At 34.6% G+C, this 24,237-nt stretch overlaps 1 protein-coding gene across 1 annotated transcript; it reads right to left on the bottom strand.

Annotated features, from left to right (window-relative positions):
- Positions 1-1,061: 1,061 nt before the first annotated feature.
- On the bottom strand, positions 1,062-23,909 carry LOC129001739 (uncharacterized). Its single transcript, XM_054429156.1, has 10 exons — positions 23,742-23,909; positions 20,906-21,061; positions 15,008-15,177; positions 13,972-14,076; positions 11,948-12,040; positions 9,967-10,320; positions 9,681-9,794; positions 8,304-8,366; positions 2,658-2,775; positions 1,062-1,293 (listed from the first exon to the last, which is right to left on the bottom strand). The coding sequence occupies exons 1-10, from the start codon at positions 23,748-23,750 to the stop codon at positions 1,168-1,170; spliced, it is 1,308 nt and encodes a 435-aa protein (XP_054285131.1). The 5' UTR covers positions 23,751-23,909; the 3' UTR covers positions 1,062-1,167.
- Between the last annotated feature and the right edge of the window lie 328 nt (positions 23,910-24,237).

Raw genomic sequence — 24,237 nt, 5'->3', positions numbered from 1 at the left:
AACACAGAACAACTTAATATTTCGTCCCAGTTAGGGACTTCATCAGAAGGGAGAAGAAAGAAAACTGGCAGTTACAGTTCAAATTCATCCATCAAATCCCTCCCCAAAGACCAATGTAACAGCTCCCTACTCAGAAGGTGGGGAACTAGCCTACCAATACATCACTGATTCTAGAAACCCTCCTAACCTTAACATCAGATAATTCACTCAACCCTTTCCTCAGCTAGCTTCATTTTTTTAATAATCAACCTACCATGTGTATATATAGGAGTGTATGTGTATAGATGTACATAACAACAGGATTTTCATTTAATTTTAAACAACAGTTGGCAAACACTATTGTGGAACTTTTGAATTTGAACTGTAACTGCCAGTTTTCTTTCTTCTCTCTTCTCCCTTCTGATGAAGTCCCTAACTGGGACGAAATATTAAGTTTTTCTGTGTTGTGTCATGTGTTTTTATGTGTAATCAAGGCTAATCTGGACTCTATCTACCAGGTAAGCTAGCGAATTTCCTGTTTAGATCTCAAGATGAGAATTGGACCCCGGGACCAATTTGTTTCGTTTTGCTGTCCCCAGCTTTGGTACAAATGTGTAAACCTACGTTTATTAGAACAAGTGGTTGAAATGCGTCGTTAAATATACACAGCGATTAAAATGGTATAAAATTACCTGATTCCGTCTATGATCCTAAATTTTGTAGTGAGCAGCTTCCGGTTTCAAGAGCCTGAAGGACAAAACGTCTGCCTGACCGCGTTGCATATGGAACTAGTTCTCAAATTTAATGTTTTATATGGCCAGAATCTTATTGCTGGTAGTATCTGGTTTGGATGTTTTTGACGGTTCCAATGTTTTTTGAGATTTCCATTTAAATAAATAATGCAAACATGTTTACTCGGGAGCCAGTGACTCATTTGTTTGTTTACTATCTATACCATTTCTGTTCAGTTTCTGTATACTGTAGTATCCTACTACCCACCATCAGATAATAGTTGAAACCACAATACAGTAGAAACAAAGGAAATCAGGCAAGGTAAAATGAAATCAGAGGTTTAAGGAAAATTCTTTATTGTTTTAACACATGAAATAAAAGAGATATAATTTTAATAATTTGTTTAATAAATGACAATATACACACTATTTTGTTGTTTTAAAAGATGGTAATGCTTCAGTAAAAAGAGGTCTTCAATTTAAGTTTATCACTTTCTGTTAAGAAGTCAAATGCTTCGATATTCGTAATAATTTTCTTGACAAAATGTTCCTTCATGCTCTGCCATGTCCTATTAGGGCAAATCTGAAAATAAAATATATACTAAAGGTACAATAACATTAACTGGGCAATGGACTATTGAGGACAGTGTGTAGCTTTTTGTAGGTTCGAAACTGGAACCAGCTGTACTTGATCATTGGACTTTTAATAAATTGGTCCTGGCTGATGAAACAGCTGATCTTAGTCTGAAACAAAGCAACAAAAGAGAAGAGAGTGACGTTACGCCATGACAGCCAATAGAATGCTCTCATTTCGTCCGTATTGAAAAACAGCAGCTGAAATAAAAATTGTGCTACCTGGGTGGCCCCCATCTCAATTGTTAATAATATTACCGTGACCGTGATGTTTGTAATATTCAACTGCTACATATTTAATATTCTAAATTGATTGTACATTTAGAAGCATTTCTTAAATAATGTTAATGTTCAAGATTTCTCATTATTTAAAAGAGGTTCATAGCTCCTTTTACATAGACCTTGGGCCTGTTCGTGGAATATATCAAACTAAGCAAGGGGTGAGTCGATACGGTATCATCCAAACTGAACTGATAAACTTTAGTGGTGGTCAAGAACATACAATTTCTAACAACTGAAAATAGAGTTTTAACTGAAAATCTCTTTCTAAAATTCGCTCCTGATGGTCAAGAATAGAGTACGTTAATATCCGTTTGGTTTTGTAACAATACTTTATGATTTAAACATTCCTAATGAGGGAGCTGGTCTAGTGGTTAGAATGCTGGATTTCAGTCCAAGAGGTCCCGGGTTCAAATCCCGCTAAATCACCAATGGATTTTATCTAAGTGATAATGCCAAAACCCCTAGGTTTAGCCTGAAGTAATGTGAAAAACAATCCTAGGCTCGTGCCTAGCGTCCTAGAACAAAAAAAGTGGCAATTGTAAAGAAACATCTTTCACTCTACAAGTCTGCTTCAACCCCTCTCTACCTAGTACAAAACACACTTATTAATGATACAAAAGTAGTTTAATCCTTTTCTATGCTATAATTTATATGATTAATTAATCATATATATGAATTTGAACGGATGGTGTTTTTGGCCTTCTGGGGACTGCAAAAAGAAAAAGTAAATCAGTTCCGGGGCCAGGCCTTATCACGAGACCTTCGGTAATACTGTAGCTTACTCCCTATATTCCGTACATGGGAAAATCACTAAAATATAACAACCTCCTGTAACAACCTCGGATAATCGGAAGTGCACTGTACTTTAGTGATTAGGCGTAAAAATCATTGGACATTCAATATTTATTAAACATTTGTATATTTCTAGAGTAAACCGCAAATATATGTCAAAAGATTGTTGTAAATTAGACAAAACATTTCAAAAAGTAGTAAAATAAATCAATTTAAGTATATACAATATTCTCCACTTACATTCCGTCTCTCCATTATCATCCACAACTCCCGTCCTTTTAGTCTTGCGTATTCACAATTAACAGTGATGTACTTAAGGATGTTTGCTTGTTCATTGTATGAATAAGGTAATCTTGAGCTGTGAAAAAAAACACTATGAGACATCTTTAAGATCATATAAATATAAATGTAAACAAAATAAATGTTGAATATTTAAGGTTTTCAGAATTTTTCACCGAAACAAATATTATACTTAAACATAATATATAAGGTACCAAATAGAAACTCTCCTGGTTATTTTGGTGGTGGAACCACACTGATCGGTAAAAGAATCACAGAGAAATTGGTGAACATACATAGAAAAAAAAAAACATCGCCACAAACAAATTGAGAACCTCCTCCTTTTGTTGGTAGTGGGGAAGTGTACACAAAATAGATAAGTCAGTTTAAATTTTTCTTGCTAAACATTTTAGTTGCCATTTCCATATAATTTAAAGACGATTCATTCCTTTTCTTAACCCTTTGCGGTCGAATGGCGAGTATAGGTCGCCGCCCGCCATTTTGCCGACTGCTCAAAAATGGCGACCTACAAGGACCCAAAAAAAAAAAAAAAAAAAATTCAAAAATCTAAAAAGTTAATTTTTTTGGTCGAATGGCGATTATGGGTCACTGGGTGCCATTTTCCTGACTGCTTGAATGGCAAGCTAAATTCACCGGAAAATGTGGAAAAAATTCGACCTCAAAGGGTTAATGACGATTTCAGAAAATAATACAACATCTTAAATGTATGGAAAGTGACTGAGGGTTTGAAGCTCATAAACTGGACAAGGGTTAAAGTTCAAAGAGGATTAAGTTTATTAGGGCCCATCTTTCTTATATTTTATTGTGCTAAAAACATTTGAAATAGTTTTCAGTAGGGGTGTGCGAAGCAGCAAAAAATTTTCGATTCGAAGCAACGATTCGATTCAAAAGATTTTCGATTCGATGCAACTCGATTCGAAGCAATACGGTATTTTTCTATTCATAATTGCCAATTGAGTGGATTAACAATAATTAAAATTTATCACATTTGTGTAATACAAATTTTTGTTGATGTGGTATTAGGCCTATTCATACTTACATATGAATTTTAGGTGAAAAAATATTTATTTTCAATCATATGTATTAGAATAACTGCTGGAAATACCAGTGAGCTGCTTTACTTGCCTATTTCATAATTTTTACTTGGAATTGGCTCAACTGCAAGAAAGAAGAAAATATTTTTTTTATCAAGACATTTATTCTCATTTTAATAACTGTTTAAATAACTAAATAGGTACCGGTAGCTAAATTACAACAAATTTGAATGGAACTTAATATAAAAAGACCATTAAGAAATAAATTTACATATCACAAGTTTAGGGCCTGTGGACCGGCTTCAGGACTGCAAGCAAGAAGAAAATAAAAATAATATGTTTCCACCATGCAACATGTATCATTCATTCCCTGCCTCCTAACCTCCTTAGTATAATAACCTCACACTTACATTATTTGTTACATCATCATAAATAAAGAATTATTATTGGCATCAGTAGGCCTACAGCTTTACATAGGCATTATTTTTATAGGGCCTAAAATAGTAATAGGCTAGAAGCAACATGTCAAGTGGAGAACTCATTGAAGAAAAGATATTGTGTAAACTAATTTCCTATAAAACTCAAAAACAGTAAATAACATACAAACATTGTTTATGGTATAATTAATAAGGACTAAAAAATGCATATCATGTCATACAGTAGTATAGACCTACCGGTACTGCAAGAGATTAAAATCCTAAAACAACTGATTTTGATAGCTAATGAATGAAAAGAATTAAAAATCCATAAAATGAAGCTAAACAATATCACAACTAATTAGGTACCCGAAAAGTAACTCTTAAATAATATATAGAAGATTAAAATAATACCAAAGATTACATATGCTAACGCAAAATAGATATTGCACCTTACGGCAAAATTGTGCCAAGTCGTTTTTGGATGGGGCCACCTTCACGTAGTTGGGTGGTCCCTCAACAGAGGCGCTGTGTCAAGTCTCAATCTGCATTACCATTCAAGTTCGGGTGAGTTCGGTAATGTTCGCGTGCTCGGGATTAACTTTTCTGTACCATTGACTCTGTACGCAACGCGCTCGCCGACCCGTCGTCATCGTATCTCTTGTTGAAAGCGCACAGCTATCATTAATGTACCATACTTAACTTTATCTTTTTACAAAAATGGCAGTTATTTAATTTAAAATTAAAGTGACCGTGAAACAAAGAGCTAAAGGATACTAAAGGTTTACTGATATAAACATGAATTAATAAAAATCTTCAAAAATTGCATTCACAGTGATATAATAAGCTTACAATGTTATATTAGTTTTTCTGCATTGAATTTTAACGTTAGAGAACTCTTAACAATTTAGAAATTTATAAATCTTGCAAGTTTTAATAATTAGTGACAATTTGTGAGTTCGACTTTTCTGTTTTCGGAATTTTGACCCACAAAGTTTGCTTCCGGATTTCTAGACTCACGCAATATCTTACTACTAACTCACGATGAGGAATGTATGGTTAGTCAACTACTACCTAACCATTCACTGGCTACTTGATCTTTTGAAACATAGCAAATATACACATAGTTTGTAGGAAGAACATTTATCTACAAAGATCGGCATTTGTTTTCAAACTAAGTATTATCTCGTCACATTATCTGGTGTTTTTAAGTGCCGTTTGCAACAGAGCTTTGAAAAAATGTATAACATAAGATATAAAATATAGATTTTAGATTTGGATTTTTTTTTATACAACAAATCTTTCAACTGACGACTATATAAAATAAATTTAAGAACACATAGTTTTAACAACAGCGGAATATTAGTTGTACATAAATTAAAGAGGTTATCTTTACCACGTAAACACGATATTTAGGTTGGAAATTGGAGGTCAGTCTCAGTCAGTCACACTCTCGCAATCACACGAAAGTGAACTAACCCGAGTGACCCGACATCCCAATTTATTGGTATGGCCTGTTTTAAACATTATATTTAACAATAGGTCGAATACTTTGTACCGGAAGCCTGTAACTACATTTTACAACAACCATTCATGGCAAGTTCCTGAATCAACATTAAGGCATTGTATTGGCGTAGCCAGGTTTGGATTGGAGCGCCTTGGAGCAGAAATTGCCTAACCACCCTCTCCAAATTTGAACGCCATAAATATATAGGCTAGGATACTCTATTTCCCTATTAGTGGTCTTCGTTTATAAACACTTAAACCACGATGTTCAACGTACGTCTATTTTCAATTGACAAAAAATTACAAATTATTGCATAACAGTGTGATGAAGGTAGTTAATAATATATTTCGGAACTCTATTATAACTGTTATCATAAGGCAGACTCTAAAGATAATGAGACATTGACATTAGCAATACTGGTTAATTTATCGCTATGTGATGAAGGGGCTGCCGCGAGACGGTGGTGATCGTCTGTAGAGGCAGTAACTTAATGAGTGCAGACTGCTGAGTGACAACTGGTGTACATTTATAGTTTGTTAGTACATAACTACATGTTTGTCATGTTGGTACAGCTTCCTTTTTACTTCTCATATTATTTATAAAGCAGTTAGGTTCAAAATGCGGTTCACACACTAAACGTGAATGTAAAGCAGTGTCGGGAAGGCCTTGCCGTTTTTTGATTGCCGTGTTTGCCATTTATCACATAGGCAGCTACACTCGTCTTAATACCTGGTATTGTTCATGAAAATATCCACATCATAATACAATTGTAATTCACTACACATAATACTAACACTTCTTCACTCTTGCTAATCCATCTAACAAACCTCCTGTTACTTACATAAGCAAAAGCAAACAACCATAAATAAAGGTTAACCATAACAATAAATAACAACAAAAAATACGTAAATAACAGCTGGTCGTGTCGGCAATGAAGTCTTAGGTTGTGAAGACATTCGCTAGGCTTCGCATAGAAATTGATATCACAAAAATGGCTTGGCTGCAATATCTATTTTGCGTTAGCATATGTAATCTTTGATAATACTAAATCAAGAGACAAGAAAGTTAAATGCTATCTTCTAGTGCCCTTGGCAACACAGGTCTATGTTTTTAAACTACCCTCAATGTTTTTGGAACAGCAGGGCCTTTTTCTATTAAGGAAGGGTAGTAGTATGTCAACAAAAACAATGAATCAGTCTCACCAGCCAGGCCCGGGCAACGATGTGTGAATTCAAGGTCATAGACCCTCCCCCTCCCCTCTTACACCACCCGGTTGCTACCCAGTTGCTTCAATTGCTGACAAAATGCAAGTGATGAAACAAGGAAGTAGAGACAAAGAAATAAATTTCTTTATTCAAAAACACAAAACTGTTAGAGATTATTTCCAAAGAAATTAATTCAATGTAATCTGTGAGTTGTAAATATTGTATTGGATCTTAGAAATATATTTTTTTAACCCTATTTAACCAAGATACAGATCTGTTCACTATATCAGATATTTCTTTTGTTTATAATTTATTATGTAAAATACTAAAATATATTTTTAATTAGGTATTGAATGAACAATAAATGATTATACTAGTATGTCTGGATAAATAGTCTTTCTATTCTTTTGACTTTGTTTTCATTGCACTGTTAGTGTTGCGTCACGGCTTTTGTCTTGTTACTCTTATCAGTAGACGACTAGACCTGGCTCTGGCTAGTGGCAGTGCGGCAATTGCTCTGTTGTGTCTTTATTCTTAAAGGTCGTGAGCCAACTTAATTTTTAATTCTCATTTGAACATTTTAATTCCTCTGTAATAGATATAATAATATAAGAGTGTTTCTTTGGAAATAAATTATTCTTTTTTTTCTTTTGCCCCAACAAAAATTCGGGGACGGGGACCGACAGACACCTAACAAAAATACCAAATGTATCAGTCTATAACATTGATCTTACTAGTTAAGTATTAAGTAACAATTTTTCAGACTTATTTTTAAAATGATTTTGGAGTAACCTACCTTGTTTTGGCTAGGTTCACAGTAGTAAAATATTTCACACACTGCTTACATCAAGACAAAAAACAAAACCTCTAATCATTTGCAATGTCAAAACAAAAAAATATAAAACAATTAAAGCTATATTTAATGCAAAGAATGTATTAAATAAGAACGCCTTCGTAAAGGAAACGCAACAGCAACGCGCTCCTGTATTGCGGGTATTGCATTGACTTTCTGCAGGCGTTTTTCGTATATGGATACTGACTCCCTCGTGAATCGAATCGTTTTTTGACCACCACTGAATCGAATCGCGATTCGATGCATCGAATCGAATCGAATCGAAATTTCGATGCATTTTCGATGCATCGCACACCCCTAGTTTTCAGTTTGCAAACTAGAGTGCGCTAAATAAGACAATGTTCATTTTAAGAAGCAAATAAGATTAATTTTTTTTCTAATATTTAATTTTTTCTAAATAGCTTGAACAACAAACAAAATGATGGCAACATTAAGTACATTACATACTAGGGTAGCTCCAAAAATAAGTACAATAGGCTACACACCCTATCGTACAGGTCATTTTGACATTCTTGTCTGGTTTAACAATTTAGGTTGATAGTTTAAAAAGCTCACAAAAAACAGTACTTACTGTTTTGCATCTTTGGTAGGTTTTTGTGTGTCTTCCTTACTACAATCAAAGTCGAAAAACGTTCTGAAAAATAAAGAGAATGTAAGAAACATTGAAAATGTTGACAGTATAAAAAATTGTTTTATGGCATGTTTTGATTGGTATATTGTAAAAAGTTCTACTCTACTAATAAATTAATTTAGCCGTGAGTAAATTTAATAAGTATCTTATAAAGTCCATGAAAAACTTGATTGAAGACAAACTGAAAAAAAGAGTGGATGATATGACTGATGGGAAGACCATTTTACACATTGAACAAATTCTTCAAAAACATTATTATTATTATTTAATAAAACCCAATTGTAATTCTTAATGAATCTACGTACAATAAACATTTTGACTTTTGACTTCTTTACTAAGTACACCGGTAATCAATTATTATTCATAATAGTATTCAATTTTTTTAGTACATTGATTGAAATAGGGTTTCTTAGAAAATGCCAGCTATTATCTTAGACATGTGAAGGTCCTCTAATAAATTCTCAGATAGCAGCAAGACCTTTTTGGCTTAGTTGTGACTCACTGTTGCAATTCTTCAAGGTTTTACAAAAAGGGCATTCCAGCCCTAGTCTCAAATTAAAAATCAAACAGTTTGTTTTACTGGCATTTAAGTTTTTTTTTCTTTTAGGGAACTCAATTGTGACTTTTAAAAGATTTCTAGAATAGTGGTTTAGTGTTAAAAAGTGTTGTTCAGCAATCTGTAGAGTTGAGTCATCGGCATACAAGAAGAGTTTATTATTATTTTTTATTTGATGAAGTACTGTACTAAGCCAACAAAATTAACGAATAAACAGAAGAGGGACAGACAGTCCTAAGACTATAACAGGGTGGTCACTCAAACTTGGTAATGGAACTTGTGAATTTTCAGTCATTTTCTTTTATCACATTGATAAAGGTCAGGAAACAAAAGCCATCACCATAAAACCCACCTCTAGTTGTGGCGGGGGAAAACAAACCAATAAAGCAATACACATGGACCAACAGTGGCAGCGATGTCGCCACGCAGTCTACAGCAGTTGACCTGATTGGATGGGATTCCAGACCAAGATAAGATAAACAATGGATAAAAAGGTTTAAATTTAAGTTGAAAGTTTAATTAATTATTCACAAAACTAATTGGAGTTGAATGCATGAATTACTCATTTCATAGTATACTATTTATTCATAAATTGTGATTAACAATGCATTCAAAATTTAACTAAAGATTTAGAATTTAGATTTAGAAACTAAAGTCACAATGATTCAGAGTTTTAACGGTTGATTGGGTAACATGTTAAAACTAACTAAAGATTTCTTTAGGCACAAAAATGCTTCATGATTCAGATAACTGATACTCACTCCAACTTCTTCTTTTTCACTTCCTCTTCCTTCTTCCTCTTATTTTCTGCTGCTGCAGAACTGGAAGTTTCATCATCACTTTCACTAGTTGGATGAAACTCGTCTAAGAACGCCCTGGAAAAAACACACAACAGATTGTCTTAAAAACTTGTATAGGCCTAGTTAGTTATAGGATCCATCTAGTTTTGTTTTAGGTCACCATTGACATTTTAAGGAACATTTTTTTACCACAACAACAATTTTTGTAAGGGAACTTAATAACTTATTGTGAGACCCAAGTATTTACCATTTTTTTGAAGGCTGGTTTGACGTAGATGCTGTTTCTTTGGATCTTTTGTTCTTTCCAGATTCATTTTGCTGTGATGTAGCTAAACACACAAAACCTGAACAATTTGGGCGATTTGAGTCGTCAACCTCTTCATCTTCTTTTGGACTATTTGGCCCGTTCACCTCACAAGTTAGATCTTTGTTTAAATGTTCGCCTTTTTCATGGGTTTCATCAACTTCCATTGTTTCTGGTTCTGTTAAATCAGAATCATCGTCATCAGAAAGCATAACCTGTTTGGAATTGTGGCTTTGGTTGTTGGATGCAGAGGGTTGTTCAGCCTCGCTTGATTCCGGTATAGTTCGAGGTTCAATTCTGAAACAAATTCAGTGATTTCTCAGGCAATGCAATTAAAGTAAAATTTATATAAAAATCTAAGTTCTAAACAGTATAGATCAAATTAATCCTCGAAAATATTCTCTGTCTCTATAATGAACTGTTGTGTTTCTTAAAGCACTGCGATTGATAAACGATCCGTTATTGCGCCCTATTTTTGTCCAGATGAAACTTTTGACAGGTATTGTCAAACATGAACATCAGTGATGAGCACTCTTTGGTTATGGTATTGTTTGATAAAACTTACAAAGTCTTGATAAAACAATTAAAATCATCACTACAACACTTGGCACAAGAGTAATCTTAAATAGCCAACACAGGATAGCTCTTTATGATAGTTCATGGAGAGCAAAACATAGCGAAACAACAAAACAAACTCCTGGAACAATAAAAGTCAAAAACTTAAAAACTGTGGTTGCCAAGTACTTATTCTCTCAATGATTTTCTAAATTGTTAAGGGCTGCTAGGAAAAATATAAATTGAAGAGGTTTGGATTATATTAGCATTAGGAAACCATATCAAGCAATTACAGTTTTGTAAGATTTAAGGGACAGTTAAATATAACAAAATTATAAATTCAAGTATATTTACTCCTAATATTATGATGTGTTTTATTGTTGTTTTTAGTCAAAAAATAAACAGTAGTGATATAAGTGGTGGATTTATAAGAACATTTATTTTATTTGTTATTTGTATTGGGCTTGTTGATGATGCTGGAGAAGAAAGTGATATACTTCATCCCAGTGAAGTAAGTGATTTTAATGTGAATTATCCTTCAGAATCCTAGCTTCTGTTAGGCCATTCATTCTTAGCTGTGGCTAAATGTCCTAAATGTGTTTTTCAGCCATAACCTATTTACCTCCCTATTATAATTATATTTTTGTCTATCCATTATACAATTTTATTGAGGGCAAACCTAAGCCTTTTTCATTTTTTTTTATAATTTTTGAAAAATGTTAACTGTACATAAACTTTTGCTACCATTTGTGAAGGCCTAATATTTTATTTCCAGCATTGAAGTCCATGATTTTCCAAACAAAATCCATAGGCCTACCTACCTATAACATGTCAAACATATCAAACTTTGAGATAATATATACTTTGAAATTATATATACTTTAGAGTGTCTTATTGATTCTCAGATACATTTTAATAAAACTCTGTGAATGCGCAATAAATGGGCCAAATTTAAGACCTTTAAACATACCATATGGAGGGTTGATGTAAATGCATACAAAAGAAATTGGCTTTATAATAATAATGTATTATTTCATTACGCTGACAGTTTGTTACACATAAAGTATAACGGGCTATGATCTGAAGTTACATTCAATTGTGTTACGCATAATAGCCTCTTGGTGCACTATTCAACAACATTTCCGAATAAATATGAGAACTGTTCAGAAAGTAAGAAACATTTCCGTATGATGCCAGAAGGCATGTGCTAGTAGCACAAGTTTTAAAAGGAACCAAAAATGTAAAATACTACCAGTTGTGAGGGTGATCTGTAATTTGTTGGGCGCTTCCTTACTTCCTGAACAACCCTTGTATTGGGCTGGTGAATAAATATCCAATATAAAGACAAGTAAAAGTTTTGCCAACTTACCGTTCCTCTGGGGAAGTCGGACTACCAATACAGGTAGAGGAAACTAGTGGGTTGAAAACATCCATTGTTTTGTTTATACTTTCCGTTTCAAACCTGAAAGTTTTGTGTTAATTAGTTGAAAAAATGAAATTTAGGTTAAACTGAACTATTGGTTTTTTTACCCGTGGCACATTTTCCTAAGCTTATCAAACTATTTAATTTTAAATCTAAATACCCCCGCTGCAGCAAACCTGCAGACTAAGCGAATTTCCATTTGCATGATTTGATTTTCAATTAAATCTATTTAAATAGCATTAGGTTTAATGAGTAGGCCTACCTAGGTTTGCTGCTACAGGGAGGACAATAAAGTGAGTTTTTTAGTAAAACATTAATAGCTTAGTATAAAATAAATAGATTTGCCCAGTTTGATCAAAATATATAAGAATAACATGGGAATTTTAAATTTATAATTTTTTCATTTTATCCGTAACCAATAACCATACAAAAACACTTCAATATACAAAATTATTTGTTTTTTAAGCTATTCAAAATTGTTTATAGAGAAATTGGGAAATTTTATTTTTTTAGGGTGAAAAACAAGAAAACCGTTATTTACCCCATAAAACGTTCATTTCCCCCGATCCCATAGTCCGATCATGCTGGTTCGCAAAATCTTTTGAATAAACGTACGTATACTTGTTTGTACCAAATTTCATCAAAATCGGATCATTTTTATGTTATATGAATCTAATATATGAATTTGAACAGCTAGTGTTTTTGGCCTCTGTGGACATCAAAACAAAAAAGTAAATCGGTCCCGGGTTCAGGTCTTACCATGATCTCTACATTAATAGCTTATTCCCTATATGGGAAATTTGATAAAATTAAATCCAAGGCACGATTATGGGTGAGACATAAGAAATTTGTAATGTTGGCTTTGTAAGATAACCATGTTATTACCTACCCCTGAAAAAGTCTGTGCTTTGACAAGGGGAGTCAAGTGTCAAAAAATACAAAAAATTCATATTTGGAGATTTTATATTAACATTATCAAGTTATTACTGGTAACACAGTTAAAAATAATGAATAGGCCATTTCCGATAAGTTGTATAAAAAGTTATTACATATTTAGAAAATGTATGTCCCAAAAATATTTTTCACTTTTAGGGAGCGTTGACGGATCAAACATGCAATAAAATAACTTTCATATAGTAATCACATTAATTTTTCTGTTTGAATCAAATATCCATTGTGTTGACAACCATTTCAGCAAGATTGGCATATGCGTTTTGATGTATTGGAAAAGGGGAACAAGTTGCTCGGTGTGTGTGTGCCATGATGAACATGCCTCAGCCACCAGAGTTCAGACACTACAAAAACATGTTGTGTAAAGCTGCATAAGTTGTTTAAGGACAGCATGAGGGAGGCAGCAATAGAGAGAAGAGAATACAGCTGAAAATAAAAAATCATATAACAGCTATTTTGATGGGAGTTGGCAGCGCTGTGGTCATTCGTCCCTCAACGGAGGTTTGACAGCGATTAGTGGGGATACTGGTAAAGTTATAGACTGTAGGGTTTTGACAAAGTACTGCAGGTGCAAGGATAGATTACAGAACATTCACGATGAAAAATGTATTGCCAACTACTTTGGTTTTAGTGGAGGGATGGAAGTCCGAGGAGTGTTAGATATGTTTGAGAAATCGGAGGAGACTCGTGGCCTACGATACAAGTATTACCTAGGAGACGGTGACAGCTCTTCGTTCCCCACAGTAGCAGCTGCAATGCTCTATGGCCAAGATTTCAAAATTGAAAAAAGAATGTATAGGTCATATACAAAAAATCTTAAAAATTCAGGAATCCCTAACTACCAAAATGGCATAATATACAGCAATGAAGGACAACCCTCCCCCCTCGCAACAATAGCTCTGATGTATATACTATCCGTTTGAAAAACGTCTGGTTCCTGTTGGTCAACCTGTACATTCTAATCCAAACACAATGTTTTACTTAATATAGGCTAACTACAAATTCCAAAGGGATCTTACCACTTTTTATCAGCATCCGACAATACAGCATCCCAAGAACATTGACGGAAGAAAACCACTTTCATGCAGTCAACATCACGTGCTATATGGCTCGTAGTCGCTTGTCTGAAAAATAATTACAGTTAAATTACTTGCATTTAGTAGAACAATCAAACATTTTAGTGTGATGTGTTTAAATACAATAGGGATTAATATAATAACTCTGATAAGATAGGATTTAACTGACTTATAAAAGAATATTCAAAAGTATTTAGAAAACTTAAGATTTACTCGCCAGTTTCATGCCTTCAATATATAGTGTGCCATACTTGTACACTAGAGTCCCACAAATCCGAACTCATCTATTTCAAACGTGAGAATTAATTGGTCAACTGTATTTAAATTTAAATAAAATATTCTGAAATACCAAACAAACAGTGTGTTCAGCTGATCAGGAAACTGAGAAAAAAATAATTTTACACACACTTTGATGCCCAGGAAAAAGTCTGTGGATTAAGTGTGTATCTGAAAGATTTTGATTAATAACCTATGGCTGAGCGTCCATTCTTTAACGGTGTATTATTGGTTTTCATAGTAAGAACATGATTGTGGGTGTTGCTGCGATCGAGGTAGATAATCTTGAATATTTTCGACCACAGAAGACAACCACCCTCACCAAGATCGCAGTGGACAATTATGGTATTGTTAGAAAAGCGAATAAGATTGTTAACTACAAAGGAAGATACCTATGAAAAACCTAGGAATACCTAAAAACCATATTATTGCAACACCAAAACTTCTCCTAAATTGCAAAAAAATTAATAAATACTGAAATTAAACAGTCATTGAGATCATCAGATGGGTTTTATTACTTTCACAATGAAGATGTTATGTAAGGTTTTTTCTTTATTCATAGGTTTACTTTACTGTCAAATTTGGGCTTGTAGAATTAAATAGACTAAGACTACACTAATTCTTTGCGATAAATTGCTAAATTTAGAGCAGCCGGAAGACTATTTTGTTAACTTTAATATTCAGATCTTGTCTTTATCCTTACCTAAACCGTGTGTCAGAGATTTGCAGCAGTTGTGACTCTCTTAAACATTCTTCTAAATATTCTATTGTAAATGCAGGAGCTTTAAAATCAATTATTTCATTGTGATCTACAATAATTGCTGAGTAGTCAGTAGCATCTCGAAGGCTGAAACTCAAGTAGGCTCCGCAGTGCTAAAAAAATCAAGTGTGCTAAGTTCAGTCAATTAAAATTGTATTGAGTCGTATTCTACTTTCTTTTCAGGATTATTTTATTATTACTTCTATGTGGAGCAGTGGAAAATAAATTATCACCTGTAGGCTTCCCTACTAGGAAATTATTTTTTCAAATGTTTAACCTTTAACGAGCTTGAACTAAACATATTGATAGTCTCGGTTATCAGAGCTCCAACTAATATAAAATGTCTCCATATAAAAACGAAAATAATCACCAATCTAGTTGGAGAAGTTTGTGGGGGGTAATTTGGACGTGACTCTGTGCGTCTAAACTACTAACTTAGAATGCAGTAAAAAAAGTAAATAAACTAAGTAGTCTCACCCTGCTTCCTACAGGGTTAGACAAGAGAACCTGAAACAAACAACGGTTAACGTAGGCCTAGCCTAAGTCACACAGAGTCTAAGTTTCACTAAAAGAAATTTATCCTAAGGTGCCAGTGAAAAAAAAGAAAACTGAAACGTAAAAACAAAACTACTTCTTAGGCGTGAAAACAAAACTAAACTGATCCACCCAACACGTGGAATCGTAATCGTCTCTCGCGATAGCGGCAACACCCGCGAGGTTATCTTGCGATCACAGCAACAACGGTAGCTAATCGTCTTCCACGATCGCGACAACACTTGCGGAAATTTTGTGGTCACGGCAACATAGGTAGTCATCCTCCATAATCTGGGCAACACCCCTGAGAGGATATCTTGCGGTCACGGCAAATCAAGTCAAGTCAAAACATTCGTTATCCATTATTTTCAACTCCTCGGGATATCCGACCTAGTGTCCGCCCGTGTAGGCTACTTGTTTCCTGCCTGGGGAGATAACACCAAGCGCGATTTACGCGGTCACGGGAGACGATTACCAATGTTGTGGGGACTGCAAGTTATGCACACGGCTTTTGTCTCATGGTCGCAAGAGACGGATACGGTACCAATATCACAGAGACTGCAAGTTACGCTCACGGCTTTTGCTGTGGTTGTGGAAGATGGATACCGAAGTCGCGGAGACTGCAAGTTACGCCTAGGTACGGCTTTAGCCACGGTCGCGGGAAACAGATCCCGAAGTCGCGGAGACTGCAAGTTATGCCTACGGCTTTTGCCGCAACGCGGGGAACGATTACCGTTGTCGTGGGAGATGATTACTGATGGCACGGAGTCTCCAGGATAAGCTCCGCCACAGCCACCTCTAATACAAGGCCGCGGCGAGCGAAAAGTGGCAACGTTGCATCCGTGTCTTGATGCGCGGTCGTCTTACCATTACAGTGAATGGAGGAGTCGCGTACTCGACGTACATAATCGCATTTCTAATACCCTTAATCATTAGTAATGACATTGAACTTGTTACTACAGCATGCCAGATAGATGTGATGTGCCTGGATGCAAGAATAATTACGAAAGCTCAATTAAAAATGAATAATACATACAGTGTTCTAAGATTCTACTTGATCCGCCGCATAAGCAACAATAGCTTCCTGCTATTCTTCGGTCAAATTAGACATCTTAAAACAATTCTCGTTTTTGTGTGAAACTTTTTCACGAATATGAACTTAAATTTGTAAAAAAATGTAAGAATAAGACAATGATTCGTGTAAATATACACGCGAGAAGCGAGTTTTAGGTATGAGAAAGCCGTACTATTTCCTTGTTTATTTGTCTATCTATTGATAAAAGCTGTTGTTAAGTGATTAAAATAACTCAAATAACCAGCACTTCGAAGAAATAAACCGGTGTTTCTGTTAAGTAGGCCTACTAGTAAAAAATATGTACTACACCATCTAACAATTAAAGCATCATGTTCTCCGACCCAAGTCTGAATGTTGATGTGATAGTATTTCAAGTATTTCAAATTGTATTTCAAGTAAGTAAGTAAGATAAAACAATTCTATTAATTATTGTGGAAAGCCATATGGAGGCCTAGCTTCTGAAATCGTTTACAAAATGAAAAACGTTTTGCTTTGTAATTATTCAAAGAAAATAGATTATTTATAGTCAGTATGCCTTCAAAATGAAAACTTCAAATTTTGTTGTCGCTAACTAGTGGTTTTCTCAGGTAGACTAAAACATAATATTCCTATTGAAAATTTAAAATTAATTTTATTAGAACAAATTGTTAGATGTTAGTCTCTACAAATATTGAAGTGGCAATAAGTTAGTCAGTCCTACTGTATTACCATTCTTGGTATAGTAGCTATACAGGGTAGCCTATTTTTTTAAAAACTTGCATCTTTATTTATGTAAAAACCGAAATAGATAGAAATATGCAGTTGGCGGGAATCATCCATTGACGTAGGGGGCACAATTTTTTTTAATTCAACGTTACATTTACATTCCCCCCTGCCCCCAACTTATTTTTTTTAAATAGCAAGGTACCCCTTGTGACATATCAAATGAAAGAGCATAAAAAAAGAAAATGTTTGATGAAAAAAAATTAAAAATCGGTTCATAAATTTACGAGATATTTCCCCCCCCCCTTCCCCGGAACTTGATTTTTTTTTTAATAGCAAAGTACCCCTTGTGACATATCAAATGAAAGAGCATGAAAAAAGAAAATTTTTGGTGAAATTTATTTTTCATTTGATATGTCACAAGGGCGGGTACCTTGCTATTAAAAAACAAGTTATGGGTAGGGGAAAAAGGGGGGGATTATCTCACAAATTCATTAGCCGATTTTAAATTTTTTTTCACCAAAAATTATCTTTCTTCATGCTCTTTCATTTGATATGTCACAAGGGGTACTTTGCTATTAAAAAAAATCAAGTTCCGGGGAAGGGGGGGGGGGAAATATCTCGCAAATTTATGAACCGATTTTTAATTTTTTTTCATCAAAAATTTTCTTTTTTAATGCTCTTTCATTTGATATGTCACAAGGGGTACCTTGCTATTTAAAAAAAATAAGTTGGGGGCAGGGGGGAAAGGGGGGGAATGTGAATGTAACGTTGAATTCAAAACAATTGGGCCCCCTACGTCAATAGATGATTCCCGCAAACTGCATAATTCTATCTATTGCGGTTTTTAAAGAAATAAAGATGCAAGTTTTTAAAAAAACACCCTGTATTTTGTAAAATTTAAGCCCAGTCTGTCTAGTAGTTTTTACTAGGCCTATATTGAATAACACACATATATACAGACACCATGAGATTGTTATATAATAGTATAGATTATCTATAATATTAAAACGAAAGTGTGTTTTTTTATTTCACGATTCTGAATCAACCACTCCACGGATTTTCATGATTTTTGTGTTGCAAGAAAGATAATTTTGAGAACTAGGGAATGTCGAAGCCATAATTTTAGTTTAGGGTCCCAGTTTTTTAGAAATTGAGTTTTAATTTTTGAAAAGTCTAGCAGCCGACGCTAAGATTTTAAACTAGCTTTTGGCATAAAATAATTTGTTTAACATAACAGCTGTAAACATTCAGCTTTTGTGTCACAAATTCAGCATTTGGATAAAAATTTAAAGACATACTTAGGGTTGACATATTTATACTATGTGTAATGCTAATCATTGATACGTTCAATTCTTCTGTAAGAGGATGACAGATTAATTAATACATAGTAAAATACTAGGATGTTCAAATTATTTTTTAAAGCAATCTTTGTAATCTTCGATTTGTTTGGTTTTAGAGCAATATAATTTGTTTTAACTAACAGCTGGTTAAATATAAACTATGGAACTATGAGGTTATTTTATTTACTCTTATTTTGTCATTGATTATAGGAAATAAGTAGGATTAGTAGAGATGATTAGACCACAGTATAAATCGAGGCTTACACGCTTACACGAGTCTTAATAAAAAAGGATAAATGCAAATTATTTTACTGCTCCACTTTTCAAGGAAAGATTAAAAAAATAACAATGTTTACATGTTTTAATTCTTCATGGTAGCTTTTTGTTTACAATTATGTTTGTCTGTTAACTTTGTTTGGATTAGGCCCGGAAATATTTATGTCACAAAAAGAAGATCAAGAATAATCAGGAATCACGATTTTAAATTTACACCACAACCTCATCCGGGTTTTATATAAAGATAAACAGACGGATGACATAGATTCGACACAACGTCATCATTGACCTAGGATTCTGCAATTAGACAAACCATCCTTTGAAATCGTGTTCAGTTGCGGTTACGTTTGGGGGCGCCTATATCAGCGCCATTAAACGTGAAAATATCACTTTTATTTTAACTATGAATATATTGTAGTTTAAATTAACTAATATGGGAAATTACGATGTACATTTATTCAATGAGGGTGGGTAATTATCAAGGATAGAACTGATAACGGTATAATAAACATTGACAATTACGTCATTAGCTTTACTAGCGTGTTTACTTTTTATATTCCTGCTACATGTGACCAGTTCTTTTTTTCAAATGAATTTTATTTGAACCAAACAGCTGTTTTAAAACAAACTGTTATTGTTTTTACTTTTCTTTGTTTACACTTATTTATTTAGCAATTAATGCAGTGAAATTGAGGATAGGTGTGACGATTAGTTTTGATGTTAGGACACCAAAGTTAAATTATGTGTACTGTGAATTTTATTGGATATTATCGTTTTATTTTAGGTCGTTTCTATTCAGACCTACTGGAAATTGTGTATAGTAGTTGTATTGTGGTGATAATAAGAGGCAGGTATGCTATGGAAGGTAGTATCGTTGACTATGTCTATACACTTCTCAATTGACTATTACTCTCTCTACTGTAGGCTACTTATAATCAGTGTGCGTCTGTGCGAATCGGCTGCCTCACTTCAGCGCTTTTCGCATCAAAAAAAATTCCAGAATTGCTGTTTTATTGTAAAATTATCGAATTTAAAATGCATATCGTATAGGCCGTATCAGGTATATATATCAGGTATATATTATGATGGAATAAAAACATATTTGGTCATACAACATTTCTTTACAAGATGATTTTTTACATTAAAACTGCAAGAAACTTTGTCTTTATATGTGTAAACTAGCTGATCTGAATTGTACACGGTTTTAACTGACTACTGAATTCCCGTACGTAGGACGGGCTAACACCTCGTCAAATTAACAAAGGAAACATGTAAAGTCCATCTATTTCCACATTTATCGTACTTACAATACGATAAATGCAACCAAAAACATTATGTTAGTATTTTTAGTTTTAGACATATTGTGGTATGTTGCAATTTTTCACTAAATAAAAAAAACCTAGATTCTAATTTGTCTATTTTACCATACCCTAAAATCCATTAAAATATCGAATTTAAATACTTTGATTCATTGATACAGAGCAGCAATACTCCCATTGATGTTTATAGCCTAGCACAAGTGCCGGACCCAGGAGGCGGGTGAGTGCGGCGTTGCCAGTTCGAACGTCACGGCCTTGTATTAGAGCTATGGCTCCGCTCGTCCCGATATCCGACCTCTTGGACTATCTGACCATGGCCTGGTCCCGTCATGGTCGGAATGAGGGGTTAAACTAGATCAAAAATTTACATTTTAATTTTGTAGGCCTAAATATTAAAATATGTCTAATTTATCAATATGTACCGTACCCAGTAATAATAGAGAACATATGTGATTATAACTTTGTTATTGTTTCCAGACCAGCTTAACTTAGGTCAGTTTTTAGGCAGCATTTTTCCGTATGGAGTTTTGTACTCTAAATAACAATGTCCTATAGGCCTAACTTAATATATCAATAAAGGTGTATTACTTACTTGCAGAAGTTCAATAAGATCTTTTAGTTCGGCACCTTTTATATGCTTCAGGCAGAGTATAAAATGCATGCAGTGAAGATTGTCAACACACAGAAACAAATTTGGTGGAAAAATGCCAAAATACTTTTCAGAACAACGAGGTAGGTATGTTTCAGGCTGTGGTAACATAAAACAAACACAATAAGTTTTAGAAAAATCAATCGTACAAGCAATAAGATTTAATCTAATTTGTTGGAGATATAGGGTGTCCACAAAGTCTTGGTCTGATAAGGAAACCGCATAGTATGAAAACGAGTAATAGTAGGATAAAGATTTATTTACGGATATAACAGGTAACTTATTAAGATTTTATAACTATGTACAAACTAATCACAACTCTACTTGTGCGCCTCCAGTGGCCTGCAGATCTTCTAGACATCTTTTCAGTTTGTCCCAGGTTTTAGTCAGCATATCCTGAGTTACAAACACCACAGAATTCCTGAATCCATCCCGCAAGTGTGTGTAAATTATGAATCAGGGAAGAATAGACAATGTTGTTGACAAATACCCACAAAAAGAAACCCATTGGGGGTTACATGATGGGAAAGAGGTGGCCATTTGGTCGGGAAATGAAGATTTTAAAAATCCCTCACGGATTTAGCCCAATGAGGTGGAGCGCCTTCTTGCTGGAAAATTATCATAAGTTGCAGTTCTTATAATTAGGGGACTACATACAACTCCAACATAGCCAAGTAAACAAACCCATTTACATTTTCTTTGGTAAAGAAAAATTATCCGATGATTTCATCATGCATTACCCCACACCAAAGATTAGTTTTGGACTCTGGCCCTTTATTTTCAATCACGGTCCTGGGATTTTAGCTCCCCCAAATTCTACAATTATTATGTCTGTTAACCTTCTCACTTAAATGGATAGTCGTTAAACTGCTATAGGGGATTGGGTTTTGTGAAACAAGAACACAAACTGTGATTTCTCACCATTTTTGTAAACTCACCATTTCTGATTTGTTATTATATTGTATTATGATTGTATTGTTGTCAATCAGCTGTGTTACGGTATTACCAATTTTATTAAATAAAACTTGATTAAATTCCCTTCAAAACAAGGCATAGGCCTACAAGTTAAGTGTGGCCCTAATGGTTTTTGTACAGCAAAGCTATTAAATCAGACCAAGACTTTGTGGACACCCGGTAGGCCTATATCTGTTGGATCTGACCAAGCTAGAAGTTTAATCCTTGAATTATTTTATTTTATTTTATTTTATTTCCCAACGGCATAGCCACTTTACAATGAAAAACATTCACAACATACATAACAACTCACAACAAAATAGTGAACAATAACAATAGTGGTAACAATATCAATAGTAACAAAAATATTAACAATACAAATATTTACAATTTTTAAATAGAAAGTTGGATGGCAACAAGTAGTGCATGAGTGAGATCAAGAAGAGTTTAAGTTATTTTACAATACATACAAATTGACAAATTCGTTACAATAATTGTTTTACAATAAATAATTTTACATTGACAAAAATGCAGGAACAAACATAATAATCAGTTTTACAAATTTTACATGGGGCCTACATCACAAGATGAACAAATGCTGGTGAAAATCTGTGTCTGGAAGTAGGCCTAGTTTACGCTCGTAGAGGTTCAAGGAGTGAAGATTTCCGAAGCACATCTTCTGAGATGAGAAATTGTGTCACAGAACAGGTCACAGTCCGGAGCAACACGGTTTCCAAGCCTGGCAAGACGAGCTAGTGGGCTGTGGAAGTCGAAAGACGTGTTGTAGTGTCTTCGGACGAAGAGTTCCCTAGTCCTAGTGCCAGACGGTACTTTGAAGCCAATTTTTGACAGGAGATCCGGACAAAATAGAAGACCTCTGATTATTTTCAGTAGGAGCATGAAGTCGGCCAAGTCTCGGCGCACCGCAAGAGATACAAGCTGCAGTTCAGAAGAGAGAGAAACGACAGGGACGTCCGCGTAGTTAAAGCCATTGCGAACTCCCACTAAGCGGATGAAACGTCTCTGCAATGCTTCCAGCCTGTCTTTTTCACCAATAGCATAGGGTGACCACACGGGGCTGGCGTACTCCACAATCTGTCTCACCATAGCGCAGTACAGCGTTCTTAGAGCATCAGGGTTGTTAATCCCACGGGTAGATCTTGAGATGAAGCCCAACATTTTGTTGCCCTGTTTACAGATCCCATCAACGTGGTCTGAGAAGCCCATGTCGTGACGGAAGAAGATATTGATCCCGGGATTATATTCTTATGTTATGATTTACACTTTTAAGACTACAAAATGCTTGTAGAGTCCCCTTTAACGGCCTTACCAATTTTACACACTCTTTCTGTCTCAATTAGTAGGTACCTAACTTAATAAACTCAATTAGTAGCCTACCTAGTAAGTTAAGTTAGTATGTAGGTGAACAGGACTTTAAAACGGATTTTTTTCAATAGGTCTAAGCTTATGTCGCTATTTACAAAGTTCTTGCAAGATAACTTAAAATTGGATTTTCAAGCTATAAATACTGGATGAAACAGGATTACAGGTAAGCAACATGTTTGTTTAGTCATGAAAAACACTGGTCCCCTGGCTTATTAACTTAAGCACTAGCCCTAAAACAAATTCAGACAGGAAGTCACTCATATTTCACATGAATAGGTAATAAATAGGCTAGGCCACTAACTTAAATTAACTTGTGGGCATGCCCAACCTGATGATGACCCATCAAGCATTCCCGTTTGAAATTATTCATACACCGGCCCTATCACATTTTAATCTTAACGATAAATTTGTAGTTTAATCATATTGTAAGGTTACATACCACCATCATAACATTGGGAAATTCAGGCTCTGTCTTAACAGTACATTATCACCACCTAAGTCTTACAGTAGTTATAAACTAAAATGTCTATCCAAATTGTGATTTCCGTAACCACTGAGAATACTCTTTCTTGTCTTGTCTTGTTTCGTTTCTTCCCTCTTGTTGTTGTAGTCGGTTCGGTTTCGGTACGGTACTCACAATTAATTTAATTCACAACAAAACACAAGTACAACTCACAGTCACAACACAAGTCCCAAGTCCCCTCACACTCAAAAGTTTGTCTACTACTCAAACTCAACTCAACTCACTGACTGACTGACTCGACTGCGACTCTCGAGTCTCGATTCGATTCTGTCTCTGTCTCTGTCACTGTCAGCTGGGGTCGAGTTCCCGCAAGGCTCAAAGGACGTTTCATGACGTAAGCTCGACGTCACGATTTCATGACGTTCACACTTTTCAGTTCCATGTCCATTTTCGTGGTTCTGGTTGGTTAATA

The sequence above is a fragment of the Macrosteles quadrilineatus genome, unplaced genomic scaffold, assembly GCF_028750875.1.
Source record: "Macrosteles quadrilineatus isolate MER2022 unplaced genomic scaffold, UCM_ALF_1.0 Scaffold_8__2_contigs__length_117827958, whole genome shotgun sequence".
Lineage (NCBI taxonomy): Eukaryota > Metazoa > Arthropoda > Insecta > Hemiptera > Cicadellidae > Macrosteles > Macrosteles quadrilineatus.
Note: the sequence above shows the minus strand (reverse complement) of the source record. Positions and strands in the feature narration are given on the sequence as shown.